The following is a 15,420-nucleotide window of genomic DNA, read 5'->3' as shown; positions in this document are numbered from 1 at the left end:
ACTTTTTCTACTGTATTTTTAAGCTGAAAATAGATTAGGACAAATACATATTTTATTATGAATTATAGTTTACAAAAATAGGAGTGCATTATTTCAACTGTAAAGTGACTCCTAAATTCAGATTTCCCCTTAAAACAAAAGAATAAAAACAGATATAAAAAACAGAACCAACTTGCATTTAATTGCTCTAAACCATAATTAATTTTAATAATATGTAATGAAAGAGAAGGACAAACATTATATGGTCTCATTCATTTGGGGAATATAAAAAATAGTGAAAGGGAGTAAAGGGGAAAGGAAAGAAAATGAGTGGGAAAAATCAGAGAGGGAGACAGAACATGAGAAACTCCTAACTCTGGGAAATGAACAAGGGGTGGTGGAAAGGGAGGTATGCAGGGGGTTGGGGTGACTGGGTGATGGGCATTGAGGAGGGCACTTGATGGGATGAGCACTGGGTGTTATGCTATATGTTGGCAAATTGAACTCCAATAAAAAGAAATTTTAAAAAATAATCTCTAACATGAAAGACTCCTAACTCTGGGAAATTAACTAGGAGTGGTGGAAGGGGATGTGGGCGGGGGGTGGAGGTGACTGGGTGACAGGCACTGAGGGGGGCACTTGATGGGATGAGCACTGGGTGTTTATATGTTGGCAAATTGAACACCAATAAAAAATAATTTTATGAAAAAATAATAATCTGTAATGAAAGCAATAAAAAGTTATTCGTTTTTGTTTTTGCTGAGCAGAGTAAAAGTGAATAAACAACAAATACTGAGATCATGATATATCTTTTCACATCCTATTTGAGAAGTCATTTTCCCTTAAGGAAACGGTTCTTCTGTCTAAGAAGGATTATGCCTTCAAAGTCTTCATGAGCATTATTTATATTTTTTCTGCATATTGTTTACATACTCATTTATTGACTTGGCCACATGATTTGCTTTCAGGGCCAGATCATGGTGATATGGACAATGAGAAAGCACTTGCCTTGAGTGTAAAATCTAAGGGAGTGACCAAAAAAAACCCAACTTAGTAATAAAGATAAACAATATTTTAATTAATATTTCTTAAAAAATCAAATCTTTTTAAAAAATCCACAGTGAGGAAAGTAAATGCCAAACTTTAAATAAAGATATGATCAGCGAGTGTTATGCTGAGCCATAGTGGGATTTCACACAAAAGGAAATATCTGTAATTTTAATATTTTGATTTAAAAATTTCATTTTTCTGTTCACAATTTTCACATTAACTGTGATTTTTAAAATATTGCATTAAAATGGTACTTATTTTGATTATTAAAGTTTTTGGTGCCCTGGTAAATTTTGTGCCTAAGGCAAATACCTCACTTTTCTCACCTTGTCATTCTATTCCTGCTTGCTTTCTTGACATCTATATATCTATATCTATATATATCTATGGAAATATATATATGTATAAATATTTCATCATTTATTTACATTTGAGGGGTTATTATAAGTATGAATGAGTTTTCTTAACCTTCTATTTACTTTTGACCTAATAAACATGCTTCCAGATAGGTTTCTATTATCTCATTTACCAATAGGACTTTGATTTTAGAATTCAGAATTAACCCAGTGTGGCACTATATGACATATTTTAAAATATTTATCCCTTCCAAAGCTCTGGTATTTCCATATGCCTAATTTAGCTCACATTCTAACAGCTCCCTCTGGAAATATTCAGTAGGGTCTTGGCAGTCCCAGTCCCCAAAGCACTTTCTCCGTTGTATTGTAAAGTGTTAAAGGAGATCTCAAAACCTAAGGTTCCTTTGTGAGGAAGGATGGCTACTTGTGAGAATTACATAAAACCCCTGGAGACTCAAATTTCCAAGGAATGGAGTAATATTCATATTTACCAGAAACAAGGAGAGGACAACAGAGAAGATATCACAGCTATTCTACTGTTTCATCTGCTGCATTGGAATACAATGGAATAGAGGTCAGAGTTTCAGTAGGAATAGCAGAGGCAAAAACCTAAATTCAGCAGTGTGGCATTTTCTACCCTCCACCCTAATAGATCTCTAATGCTCTTGATGTTTGGAATTACTTTAATGGTGGACAAAACTTTCATTCTCTTATCATAATTAAGTAGAATTATCAAGAGCCTTCACAGAATTGACATCTGGTATTAAAATCAAGGAACATAAGAATGAATGATATGTTTTATTATTCTTATAAAATATGGATGAAAGGGAGAAAGATACAGAAAGTTAGGCTAAAGCCTCCAGAGAAAAAAAAAGCTTAACAGATTTTATGATTTTGCAGATTAGTCCAGATCTCTTAATATCCATACTCAGTAAATTTGAGAGTTTCTTCTCTTGCCTATGGTTCTATTATTCAACAACACAAAGCTTTGATAGAGAAAGTTGTAAAACTGAGAAAAGCTTGATATCAAATGATTGACTGCATTGGCAGTTTTACATGAAAGCTTTACTGCACCGCCACAATTTCTCCTATTAATCACTCCAATTTTTGTTGCCACCATCACCCAGGGTTTACCCTAGAGCCATTGACAAAGGATCTCATGGCAATATATCTATTTAGTAGAGCTACCTCTTAACATCTACATATTTGCAGAGTTCACTTTGGTTTAAACATACTTAAATAAATTATTATTATTACCTTCTTCCTTATATATCATGATCCTTGTATCCCTGTCAGAGTCAACACGTTATTCTATGTGAAAGATGAAAAGCCAACCTTCTGAAAGCAAAGCTAGATGACTTTCCCAGGATCAAACATTTAGTGAATTGCTGAGCCAACACTTACTCATTCTACAAAAGCATTAGAATCACATAAAAGGTTTCCAAAGTAAGGATAGTTCTATCTTATTACATTGCTTAAAAAGTTAGGAAATTTAGAAGTAATTTAAACCATTTAATTTTACTGATGAAAGAATTTCCTGGCTGAATACCTATATATTTGTTTAGTGCTTTATATGTTTATCAATAGCATCAGTACCAATTAAATCTTTGATTATGTTCTTTAGCTTGATCCACATTTTTAATATGTAAAACTTACTACTAATTTATCCTTAAATAACTTATAAACTTCAATCAATATGCTGACAGAAATTACACTCAGATTTTTGGAAACTTTGTTGAACAATTTCATTTCTTTAGAATGATATTAAAGAGATTTACCTTTATTTTATAAAGAGAAAGCATCTTTTTTTTATCAGATTCACTTATATGTGGAAAAAATATATATGAGGGAATGGGGAGTAATTAATGAGTGGTTCAGATTTGGTAAACTATAAGAAGGATACTACTCAAGAGAAAATGATTAGTACTGAAGACTGAATTATAAATTTATTTTGTAGACCAACTGTTAAGAATGGAATATGGTGGGAAGTGTACTTATCACTCATTTTTGTTTGAAAGGAACCAACAATAGGGTTTTTGTTTTGTTTTTAAAATATAATGGCAAGACAGACATGGGCTATAGTGGAGTGGCAATGAACAAGAGGACAAACAGAGAATGAAAAAATTTCATATAGAAAAGAATATGAATAAATGATAGGAAGAAGAGAAAATGTTAAAGAAAAGTGAGATTTAAGGTAAGCAACGTAAATAGGGAAAGAAAATTAGGGGAAAATGAGTTCAGTAAATTAAAAGGGGAAAAGAAACCATAAACTTATAAAAATAAATTAGGAAAATGAAGACTTGGTGATGAATAAAAGGGGAGATAAAGAGGACAGAACATAAGGAAGAAAAGGAGTGAATGTTTCAAAGAGATAGGGAAGTAAGGCCCTTGGGTCTCTAAACACCTGGCTCGAGAGGCTGGTCTGACCAGTTTACACTCCAGATATGCACAGTTTGCTGGTAGTGTCTCCACCCTAAAAATGAAGGCAGCCCTCTCCTTTGCCTTCCCTACTTCTCTACTGTATCCTCATTGCCACAGAGAGAAGAATCTATGAATTAGCTGAAAGGCAAGGAAGATTGGAAATACAGTGGTGAGGATTTAGATGCTCATTTCGGCCTCTTTTTGACAACACTTTTCCCATGAATTGGCTGAAATCGGATATTTTTATTCTGAAAAGGGCCATATAATCTGTAAAATTTTTTCCCAGAAATTTGTTTTATTTTACCTAGAAAAATGATCATCTCACACACAATTCTCTGGATTTACGTGAGCTACCATTTCAGAATCACAGGTAGAGAGGATACATAGATGAGAAGGGGATAGTGTCAGGTAGTATCTTATAACATCTGTTTAGGTAATAGTTAAAAAAACAGAGATGAAAGACTGGAAATAGGTGGAGTGGAGGCTAATAAGCCTTAATCATAAATACCTTCAGAAAGCCTCTGTCTCAGAGATGTCATTAAACACTAACACCATGAAATAATACACTCAGATTGAGCTTGTAGGATTCAAGAAAACTAAGTAAAAGGGGGCTTTGACTTACATTCCTGAATATATTTTTATAGGCAGTTGATGGAATGAATGTTGAGACAAATGGCTTCCTAAATGCTAACAAGAAGTGAGTAGAGAAGCTAATTTAAAGAGCTACAAAAAAAAAGTTTTATTTTCATGTGTCTGTAGGCCATTTGTATGTCTTCTTTGAAGAAACATCTGTTCATGTCTTCCACCCATTTCTTGACTGGATTTTTTGTTTCTTGGTTGTTAAGTTTTTAAATTCTTCACATATTTTGGAAACTAGCCCTTTATCTGAGATAAGACGTTTGCAAATATCTTCTTCTATTCTGTAGGTTCCTTTTAGTTTTGTTGATCCTAGTTGTATAAAAGCTTTTTATCTTGATGAATTCCTGATAATCTACTTTTGCTTTTGTTTCTCTTGCCTTTGGAGGTGTGTCTAGCAAGAAGTTGTTACAGCAGAGGCCAAAGACATTGCTGCCTGGGTTCTCCTCTAGGATTTGGGTGGATTCCTATCTCACATTTAGGTCTTTCATCCATTTTTATTTTATTTTTGTGTATGTATGGCTAATAAGTGGTCCAGTTTCATTCTTCTACATAAAGAATGGCTGTCCAAATTTCCCAACACCATTTGTTGAAGAGACTGTCTTTTTTCCATTGGATATTCTTTCCAGCTTTGTCGAAGATCAATTGAGGGTCCATTTCTGGGTTTTCTATTCTGTTCCATTGATCTGTATGTCTATTTTTGTGTCAGTACCATATTGTCTTGATGACTGCAGCTTTGTGATACAGTTTGAAGTCCAGAATTGTGATGCCTCCAGTTTTGGTTTTCTTTTTCAACATTACTTTGGCTATTCAGGGTCTTTTCTGGTTCCATACAAAGTAGGAGTGTTTGTTTCAGCTCTGTGAAAAATGTTGATAGGGATTGCATTGAACATGTAGATTATTTTGAGTAGCATAGTTAAAATTTTCTGTAGGTCTCACTTTCCCTGTGTGTCTAGTATTTGTATATATGTGTATACTGTGTATATATACTGATTAATATGTGAAATCATGACTTTCATAAATTCCACCTGTGGCTTGGAGTGAAACATGGAAACTTGTATATTATCTATTCAGCTCCAGAGATACTTAAAACATATATTTTTAATGTTTCCTAAAATATGTATCCTAACAATGAACTATATAGACTTACTGTTTTGTTTTGTTTTGTTTTTACTTTTCTATTTATCTCCTTTATTTCCATCACCCTTTTCTCTTCCAGTCTTTCATTCTAATTACTTACTCATTAGCATTTTCTGTCAAATATTTTCCCTTTTTTGGTACCCTATATTCCACAGAGCTTACTTAAAAGCAACTGTGCTATTTAGTTAAATAGTATAGAGGAGCATATATATTGGTATATACTGGTATATATTGCATTATATTTTTCTGTAGATTAGCAATATTCAAACTCTAAGAATATTTCATACCTATGACAAAACATTTTTTAAGATGTACCTTAAGTATATGCAATTTATTTATAAGTACCATTATATCAATATATATATCAAAAATAGTATTTTGAAAAGAATAAAATTAAAGCACAATATGTACAAATATGCACAATTATATACTTGTTATATATATATACTATATTCTGTTCACTCCTCAATGAATCATCATGTGTCCCTTCTTTAATGAGCATACCCCACTTTAATAGCCTGTGCCTTAAGTCTGTATTTTTCCCACAATAACTTAGAAAGGTTCATCTTCTAATTTTAGGCTCTATAAATGAGTGATTTTTAGACTATCAATATTATTTTTATTTAAGTACACAAAAAAGAATATCCACTGATTAAGGCTGAGTTAGTAATTTCTTTATTTAAATGAAATAGAACACACTTGCATTCTTCCACTACTGGTCAATCAGAACCAAAGAGAAAACTAGGGCAGCCCGGGTGGCTCAGTGGTTTAGCCTAACCCCTAACCCTTCAGCCCAGAGCATGACCCTGGAGACCCCAGATCGAGTCCCATGTTGGGCTTCCTGAATGGAGCCTGCTTCTCCCTCTGCCCGTGTCTCTGCCTCTGTGTGTGTGTGTATGCGTGTGTCTCTCATGAATAAATAAATAAAAAATCATAAAAAAGGAGTAAACTCATTCTAAACTTAGGTAACCACGGTAACCTTAGTTTTCTTATCTTTGAGAGGAATTTGCTAAACTGTAATAGGATCTTTATTGTTACTCCTATCTATTCTATGCTATGATTTTATGCATTGACATAACTTATTTTTTAAAATGGTATATTGGAAAATTTTGTATTGCAGTGTATTGTTTGTTGAAAGGCTAAAGGCTCTCCTCCCTTGACTGTTACAACGGACATCAGAGAATTAAGGATACCGAAAGTATAGAAGTAACTGAGATTTAGATAGTGTTAATTAAGCTGCATGAACAAGGTATGGAGGGCTACATAAGTGGTATTTAACCAGGAATATAACTATGTGAATGTAACTAAGTTACATGGAAAGTAGAGTTATCATTGGAATCCTGATTATCAGTTTGGAGTCAGGGTAATAGAAGGACACCAGACTAGAGGAGGTTCATAGAAGAATTAATAAGAGAATACAGAGGGCAAGGCAGAGAGTTAGTAGGCAAGAAGGAGGAACTCCACAGAAATGGGAAAAAAAGGAAATACTTAGGAAAAAAATGGACTTGAATGAAAAAAAGGTATAATTACAAGAAAATAGCTAAGTCTCAAGCACAGTATAACCATAAAAATGCAAAGATCTTAATAGAGTTATGTTGTATCTCAAATAGGAAACTTCTTATATGACTTAGGAAGGCAGGAATCCCAAGGTGCAGGATTCCAAATTCTTAAAGTAGAGAGCAATTCTATAGAAGTGCATGGTTGGATGGGAATAAGAGTTGTGGTATGAAAGCAGTATTTTTGTTGGGTTGCCTGCTTTAAATTTGGATCTTAACAGAAGGTTTGGAGTTTACCTAAGATGTTGGAGAGGGTTGAGAGACGATTTTTAACTGATGTGACAGGTCATTTTTTTTTTTTGGAAAAGGATGGGACAGGAGAAGCAGAGGGATAATCTTAAACTCATGTCTAGCATGGAGCGTGACTCAGGGCTCAATCTCACCACCCTGAGATCATGACCTGAGCCGATATCAAGAGTCTGACACTTAACTGACTGAGCCTCCAGATATGTCAAATATTTTTAGTTGGAGAAGAGTGAGGATCTAGCTGGAAGAAATAGTAATAACAATGAAATCTGCTTCTTGATGTACTGCAGGCAGAGGAGATGGAAAATAACAACAGTACGGTGGTGAAAGAATTCATCCTTCTTGGTCTAACCCAGTCTCGAAATATTCAGCTCTTGGTCTTTGTGCTAGTTTTAATCTTCTATTTCATCATCCTCCCTGGAAACTTCCTCATCATCCTCACCATCAGAACAGATCCTGGCCTCACAGCCCCCCTCTACTTCTTTCTGGGCAACTTGGCTTTCCTGGATGCATCCTACTCCTTCATTGTGGCTCCCAGGATGCTGGTGGACTTCCTTTCTGAGAAGAAGGTAATCTCCTACAGGGGTTGCATCACTCAGCTCTTTTTCTTGCACTTCCTTGGAGGAGGGGAAGGATTACTCCTTGTTGTGATGGCCTTTGACCGCTACATTGCCATCTGTCGGCCTTTACACTATTCAACTGTCATGAACCCTAGAGCCTGCTATGCCTTGCTATTGGCTCTGTGGCTTGGAGGCTTTGTCCACTCCATTATCCAGGTGGCCCTCATCCTCCGCTTGCCCTTCTGTGGCCCAAACCGACTGGATAACTTCTTCTGTGATGTGCCGCAGGTCATCAAGCTGGCCTGCACGGACACCTTTGTGGTGGAGCTTCTGATGGTCTTCAATAGTGGTCTGATGACCCTCTTGTGCTTCCTGGGCCTTCTGGCCTCATATGCAGTGATCCTCTGCCGTGTACATGGGTCCTCCTCTGAGGGGAAGAACAAGGCAGTATCCACATGCACCACCCATATCATTGTTATATTTCTTATGTTTGGGCCCGGCATCTTCATCTACACTCGCCCCTTCAGAGCCTTCCCAGCTGACAAAGTGGTTTCTCTTTTTCACACAGTGATCTTTCCTTTGTTGAATCCTGTGATTTATACCCTTCGTAACCAGGAAGTAAAAGCTTCTATGAAGAGGCTATTTAATCAGCATAGAGCCTAATTATGGGAAAAAAAGAATAAAAATTCAAGACCAGAGAATTTTCTTTGAAATTAATGTATTCATTTCTAAACACTGCATTTATTGAGCATTTCATGGGGGCTATTTTAGACAATGGGAGAGATAGCTATTAATGAGCCACCCAGGTGCCCCAACACGTCCATTCTGTTTTTTTTAATAAATTAAATTTTTATTGGTGTTCAATTTACCAACATACAGAATAACACCCAGTGCTCATCCTGTCAAGTGTCCTCCTCAGTGCCTGTCACCCATTCACCCCCAACCCCCGCCCTCCTCCTCTTCCACCACCCCTAGTTCGTTTCCCAGAGTTAGGAGTCTTTATGTTCTGTCTCCCTTTCTGATATTTCCCACACATTTCCTCTCCCTTCCCTTATATTCCCTTTCACTATTATTTATATTCCCCAAATGAATGAGAACATACACTGTTTGTCCTTCTCTGATTGACTTACTTCACTCAGCATAATACCCTCCAGTTCCATCCACGTTGAAGCAAATTTGTCGTTTCTAATGGCTGAGTAATATTCCATTGTATACATAAACCACATCTTCTTTATCCATTCATCTTTCGATGGACACCGAGGCTCCTTCCACAGTTTGGCTATTGTGGACATTGCTGCTAGAAACATCGGGGTGCAGGTGTCCCGGCGTTTCATTGCATCTGAATCTTTGGGGTAAATCCCCAACAGTGCAATTGCTGGGTCGTAGGGCAGGTCTATTATGAACTCCTTGAGGAACCTCCACACAGTTTTCCAGAGTAGCTGCACCAGTTCACATTTCCACCAACAGTGTAAGACTGTTCCCTTTTCTCCGCATCCTCTACAACATTTGTTGTTTCCTGCCTTGTTTTCTTTTTACTTTTTAATAAAATAATTTTTATTGGTGTTCAATTTACCAACATACAGAATAACACCCAGTGCTCATGCCGACAAGTGTCCCCCTCCGTGTCCATCACCCACTCACCCCCACCCCCCGCCCTCCTCCCCTTCCACCACCCCTAGTTCGTTTCCCAGAGTTAGGAGTCTTTATATTCTGTCTCTCTTACTGATATTTCCCACACATTTCTTCTCCCTTCCCTTATATTCCCTTTCACTATTATTTATATTCCCCAAATGAATGAGAACATACACTGTTTGTCCTTCTCTGATTGACTTACTTCACTCAGCATAATACCCTCCAGTTCCATCCACGTTGAAGCAAATTTGTCGTTTCTAATGGCTGAGTAATATTCCATTGTATACATAAACCACATCTTCTTTATCCATTCATCTTTCGATGGACACCGAGGCTCCTTCCACAGTTTGGCTACTGTGGACATTGCTGCTAGAAACATCGGGGTGCAGGTGTCCCGGCGTTTCATTGCATCTGAATCTTTGGGGTAAATCCCCAACAGTGCAATTGCTGGGTAGTAGGGCAGATCTATTTTTAACTCTTTGAGGAACCTCCACACAGTTTTCCAGAGTGGCTGCACCAGTTCACATTCCCACCAACAGTGTAAGAGGGTTCCCTTTTCTCCTCTCCAACATTTGTTATTTCCTGCCTTGTTAATTTTCCCCATTCTCACTGGTGTGAGGTGGTATCTCGTTGTGGTTTTGATTTGTATTTCCCTGATGGCAAGTGATGCAGAGCATTTTCTCATGTGCATGTTGGCCATGTCTATGTCTTCCTCTGTGAGATTTCTTTTCATGTCTTTTGCCTATTTCATGATTGGATTGTTTGTTTCTTTGGTGTTGAGTTTAAGAAGTTCTTTATAGATCTTGGAAACTAGCCCTTTATCTGATACGTCATTAGCAAATATCTTCTCCCATTCTGTAGGTTGTCTTTGAGTTTTGTTGACTGTATCCTTTGCTGTGCAAAAGCTTCTTATCTTGATGAAGTCCCAATAGTTCATTTTTGCTTTTGTTTCCCTTGCTTTCATAGATGTATCTTGCAATAAGTTACTGTGGCCAAGTTCAAAAAGGTGTTGCCTGTGTTCTCCTCTTGGATTTTGATGGAATCTTGTCTCACATTTAGATCTTTCATCCATTTTGAGTTTATCTTTGTGTATGGTGAAAGAGAGTGGTCTAGTTTCATTCTTCAACATGTGAATGTCCAATTTTCCCAGCACCATTTATTGAAGAGACTGTCTTTCTTCCAATAGATAGTCTTTCCTCCTTTATCGAATATTAGTTGACCATAAAGTTCAGGGTCCACTTCTGGGTTCTCTATTCGGTTCCATTGATCTATGTGTCTGTTTTTGTGCCAGTACCACACTGTCTTATTGACCACAGCTTTGTAGTACAACCTGAAATCTGGCATTGTGATGCCCCCAGATATGGTTTTCTTTTTTAAAATTCCCCTGGCTATTTGGGGTCTTTTCTGATTCCACACAAATCTTAAAATAATTTGTTCTAACTCTCTGTAGAAAGTCCATGGTATTTTGATAGGGATTGCATTAAACGTGTAATTGCCCTGGGTAACATTGACATTTTCACAATAGTAATTCTGCCAATCCATGGGCATGGAATATTTTTCCATCTCTTTGTGTCTTACTCAATTTATTTCAGAAGTGTTCTATAGTTTTTAGGGTATAGATCCTTTACCTCTTTGGTTAGGTTTATTCCAAGGTGTCTTATGCGTTTGGGTGCAATTGTAAATGGGATTGACTCCTTAATTTCTCTTTCTTCAGTCTCATTGTTAGTGTAGAGAAATGCCATTGATTTCTGGGCATTGATTTTGTATATTGCCACGCTACAAAATTGCTGTATGAGTTCTAGCAATCTTGGGGTGGAGACTTTGTGTTTTCTATGTAGAGTATCATGTCATCAGCGAAGAAGGAGAGTTTGACTTCTTCTTTGCCAATTTGAATGCCTTTAATGTCTTTTTGTTGTCTGATTGCTGAGGCTAGGACTTCCACTACTATGTTGAATAGCAGTGGTGAGAATGGACATCCCTGTTTTGTTCCTGATCTTAGGTGAAAGGTTCCCAGTGATTCCCCATTGAGAATGATATTTGCTGTGGGCTATTCGTAGATGACTTTTAAGATGTTGAGGAATGTTCCCTCTATCCCTGCACTCTGAAGACCTTTGATCAGGAATGGATGCTGTATTTTGTCAAATGCTTTCTCTGCATCTAATGAGAGGATCATATGGTTCTTGGCTTTTCTCTTGCTGATATGATGAATCACATTGATTGTTTTACGAGTGTTGAACCAGCCTTGTGTCCCGGGGATAAATCCTAGTTGGTAGTGGTGAATAATTTTCTTAATGTGCTGTTGGATCCTATTGGCTAGTATCTTGTTGAGAAATTTTGCATCCATGTTCATCAGGGATATTGGCCTGTAATTCTCCTTTTTGGTGGGGTCTTTGTCTGGTTTTGGAATTAAGGTGATGCTAGCCTCATAGAACGAATTTGGAAGTACTCCATCTCTTTCTATCTTTCCAAACAGCTTTAGTAGAATAGGTATGATTTCTTCTTTAAACGTTTGATAGAATTCCCCTGGGGAGCCATCTGGTCCTGGATTCTTGTGTCTTGGGAGGTTTTTGATGACTGCTTCAATTTCCTCCCTGGTTATTGGCCTGTTCAGGTTTTCTATTTCTTCCTGTTCCAGTTTTGGTAATTTGTGGCTTTCCAGGAATGCGTCCATTGCTTCTAGATTGCCTAATTTATTGGCGTATAGCTGTTCATAATATGTTTTTAAAATCGTTTGTATTTCCTTGGTGTTGGTAGTGATCTCTCCTTTCTCATGCATGATTTTATTAATTTGAGTCTTCTCTCTCTTCTTTTTAATAAGGCTGGCTAATGGTTTATGTATCTTATTAATTCTTTCAAAGAACCAACTCCTGTTTTTTTTGATCTGTTCCACAGTTCTTCTGGTTCGATTTTGTTGAGTTCTGCTCAAATCTTAATTAACTCTCTTCTTCTGCTGGGCGTAGGGTCCATCTGCTGTTTTTTCTCTAGCTCCTTTATGTGTCAGGTTAGCTTTTGTATTTGAGTTCTTTCCAGTTTTTGAATGGATGCTTGTATTGCGATGTATTTCCCCCTCAGGACTGCTTTTGCTGCATCCCAAATATTTTGGACGGTTGTATCTTCATTCTCATTCATTTCCATGAATCTTTTAAATTTTTCCTTAATTTCTTTTTGACCCTTTCATCTTTGAGCAGGATGGTCCTTAACCTCCACGTGTTTGAAGTCCTTCCAAAATTCTTGTTTTGATGTAGTTCTAATTTCAAGGCATTATGGTCTGAGAATATGCAGGGGACGATCCCAATCTTTTGGTATCAGTTCAGACCCGATTTGTGACCCAGTATGTGGTCTGTTCTGGAGACAGTTCCATGTGCACTTGAGAAGAATGTGTGTTCATTTGAGTTTGGATGTAAAGTTCTGAAGATATCTGTGAAATCCATCTGGTGCAATGTATCATTTAAAGCTCTTGTTTCTTTGGAAATGTTGTGTTTAGAAGACTTATTGAGTGTAGAAAGCACTAGATTGAAGTCACCAAGTATAAGTGTATTATTATCTAAGTATGTCTTAACTTTGGTTATTAATTGATTGATATACTTGGCAGCTCCCACATTCGGGGCATATATATTGAGGATTGTTAAGTCCTCCTGTTGGATAGATCTTTTAATTATGATATAGTGTCCCTCTTCAGCTCTCTACACAGTCTTCGCGATAAATTTTAATTTATCTGATATAAGGATGGCTACCCCTGCTTTCTTTTGAGGACCTTTTGAATGGTAAATGGTTCTCCAACCTTTTATTTTCAGGCTGTAGGTGTCCTTCTGTCTAAAATGAGTCTCTTGTAGACAACAAATAGATGGGTCCTGCTTTTTTATCCAGTCTGAAATGCTGTGCCTTTTGATGGGGTCATTAAGCCCATTCACGTTCAGAGTTACTATTGAAAGATATGAGTTTAGTGTCATCATGATATCTATTCAGTCCTTGTTTTTGTGGAATGTTCCACTGAACTTCTTCTTAGAGGAATTTTAAGAGTCCCCCTTAAAATTTCTTGCAGAGCTGGTTTGGAGGTCACATATTCTTTCAGTTCCTGCCTGTCTTGGAAGCTCTTTATCTCTCCTTCCATTCTGAGTGAGAGCCTTGCTGGGTAAAGTATTCTTGGTTGCATGTTATTCTCATTTTGGACCTTGAATATATCCTGCCAGCCCTCTCTGGCCTGCCAGGTCTCTGTGGAGAGGTCTGCTGTTACCCTAATACTCCTCCCCATAAAGTTCAGGGATTTCTTGTCTCTTGCTGCTTTAAGGATCTTCTCTTTATCTTTGGGATTTGCAAGCTTAACTATTAGATGTCGAGTTGTTGAATGGTTTTTATTGATTTTGGGGGGGGTTTCTCTATTTCCTGGATCGGAATGCCTGTTTCCCTTCCCAGATTAGGAAAGTTTTCAGCTATGATTTGTTCAAATACATATTCTGGCCCTCTGGCCCTTTCGGCGCCCTCGGGTACTCCAATTAAATGTAGGTTTTTCTTCCTCAGGCTGTCGTTTATTTCCCTTAATCTATCCTCATGGTCTTTTGTTTGTCTCTTTTTTCCTCAGTTTCCCTCTTTGCCATCAACTTGTCTTCTATTTCACTCACTCGTTCTTCCAACTCGTTAACCTTCGTTGTTAGGCCTTCTACTTTGGATGGCATCTCATTCAATTGATTTTTAATTTCTTCCTGATTAGATTTAAATTCTGCAGTCATGAAGTCTCTTGAGTCCTTTATGCTTTTTTTCTAGAGCCACCAGTAGCTTTATAATAGTGCTTCTGAATTGGCTATCTTACATTGAATTGTAATCCAATTTTGGAACTCTGGGAGAGTGGAGTGTTTCTGATTCTTTCTTTTGAGTTGAGGTTTTCCTTCTAGTCATTTTGCTCAGTACAGAGTGCCCAAAAACAAGTTGTATTGGGAAAAGGATAAAAAGAGAGGAGAGAAAGAAGGAAAGAAAAGAGAAAAAGAAAAGAAAGAAAAAAAGAGAAGAAAAAAAGAAAGAAAAGAAAGAAAGGGAAATAAAAGGGTGGGGAAGCAAACAGAAATCAAAAAGCAAAAAAAAAAAAAAAAGAGAGAAAACACGGGGAGTATCTTCTGATTCTGTATACTTTAAGTCCCTTGACTTCCCCTTGAACTTGTCCGTCTAGCTGGTCTTCTTGGGGAGGGGCCTGTTTGCTGATTTTCAGGTGTTAGCACCTGGGGGAGCTGCTCAGCCTTCTGCCTGGTGCAGGGCTCAGTGGGGGTTGTTTACCCCGTGAGGCCCCACCCAGGAGGAACAACCACAGTGGCGGCAGCCAACTCTGGAGCCCTGTATTCAGCCCCCGCAGTAACTATACAGCTCTCCGTCAGCAGGGGTCTGGATGCTCCGGGGGCGGGGCCGCTGAGCTGCTCAGCTTGGGGCAAGAGCGTCCTTGCTGTCCTGGGCCCTCCTGGCCTCTGGCTGTCCCAGGGGGAGGTCGGATCCTGGACTGTGTCCCTGTCGCCCTGTGTTCCCAGGCCTGCCCTGTTGGATTCACGCACCGCCACGCAGCCCCCTCCGCGGAGCCGCCGCCGGAGCCCCTCCGAGCTGCTCCTGGGTCCAGCCATGTGCGCTGCAGCCCTTAGGGAGCTCGGTGCACTCTCCTGGGGGCACAGGTGTCTGTTAGTGTCCCAGGGAGCCTGAGGCATCCCCGCTCTCCTGGGGTCTTGCTCTAACTCCCTTCAAGCCCCTTTCTGTCTGGGAAGATTGGTGAATCTCCTGCTTCTCCAGAACGGTGCTTTCCTGTCCTGAGGGCACTCGCCCCGGCCTTATTCCGGCTCCTCGCGGGGCCCCTCCCCCTTGGATGCCTTT

General features: G+C 38.2%; 2 protein-coding genes across 5 annotated transcripts in view; one reads left to right on the top strand and one right to left on the bottom strand.

The window, feature by feature from the left end:
- The window catches only part of LOC140602703 (olfactory receptor 4Q3-like), a 106,453-nt gene that overhangs the window by 55,850 nt on the left and 35,183 nt on the right, over positions 1-15,420 (bottom strand). Inside the window, exon 3 of one of the 4 annotated variants that reach the window (XR_012005605.1) lies at positions 3,079-5,300. The exons of the other annotated variants lie outside the window; for them this stretch is intronic. The gene's annotated coding sequence lies outside the window, so the exon portion shown is untranslated. Of the gene's footprint in view, positions 1-3,078; positions 5,301-15,420 lie in introns of those variants that run through there. 4 annotated transcript variants of the gene reach the window in all.
- On the top strand, positions 7,620-8,607 carry LOC140602706 (olfactory receptor 4N2). The gene has a single exon (XM_072772659.1). The coding sequence runs from the start codon at positions 7,684-7,686 to the stop codon at positions 8,605-8,607; it is 924 nt and encodes a 307-aa protein (XP_072628760.1). The 5' UTR covers positions 7,620-7,683.

The sequence above is a fragment of the Canis lupus genome, chromosome 13 (assembly GCF_048164855.1).
Source record: "Canis lupus baileyi chromosome 13, mCanLup2.hap1, whole genome shotgun sequence".
In the NCBI taxonomy this organism is placed as follows: Eukaryota; Metazoa; Chordata; class Mammalia; order Carnivora; family Canidae; genus Canis; species Canis lupus.
The sequence above is the reverse complement of the archived record's forward strand: the minus strand, read 5'-3'. Positions and strand labels throughout refer to the sequence as shown.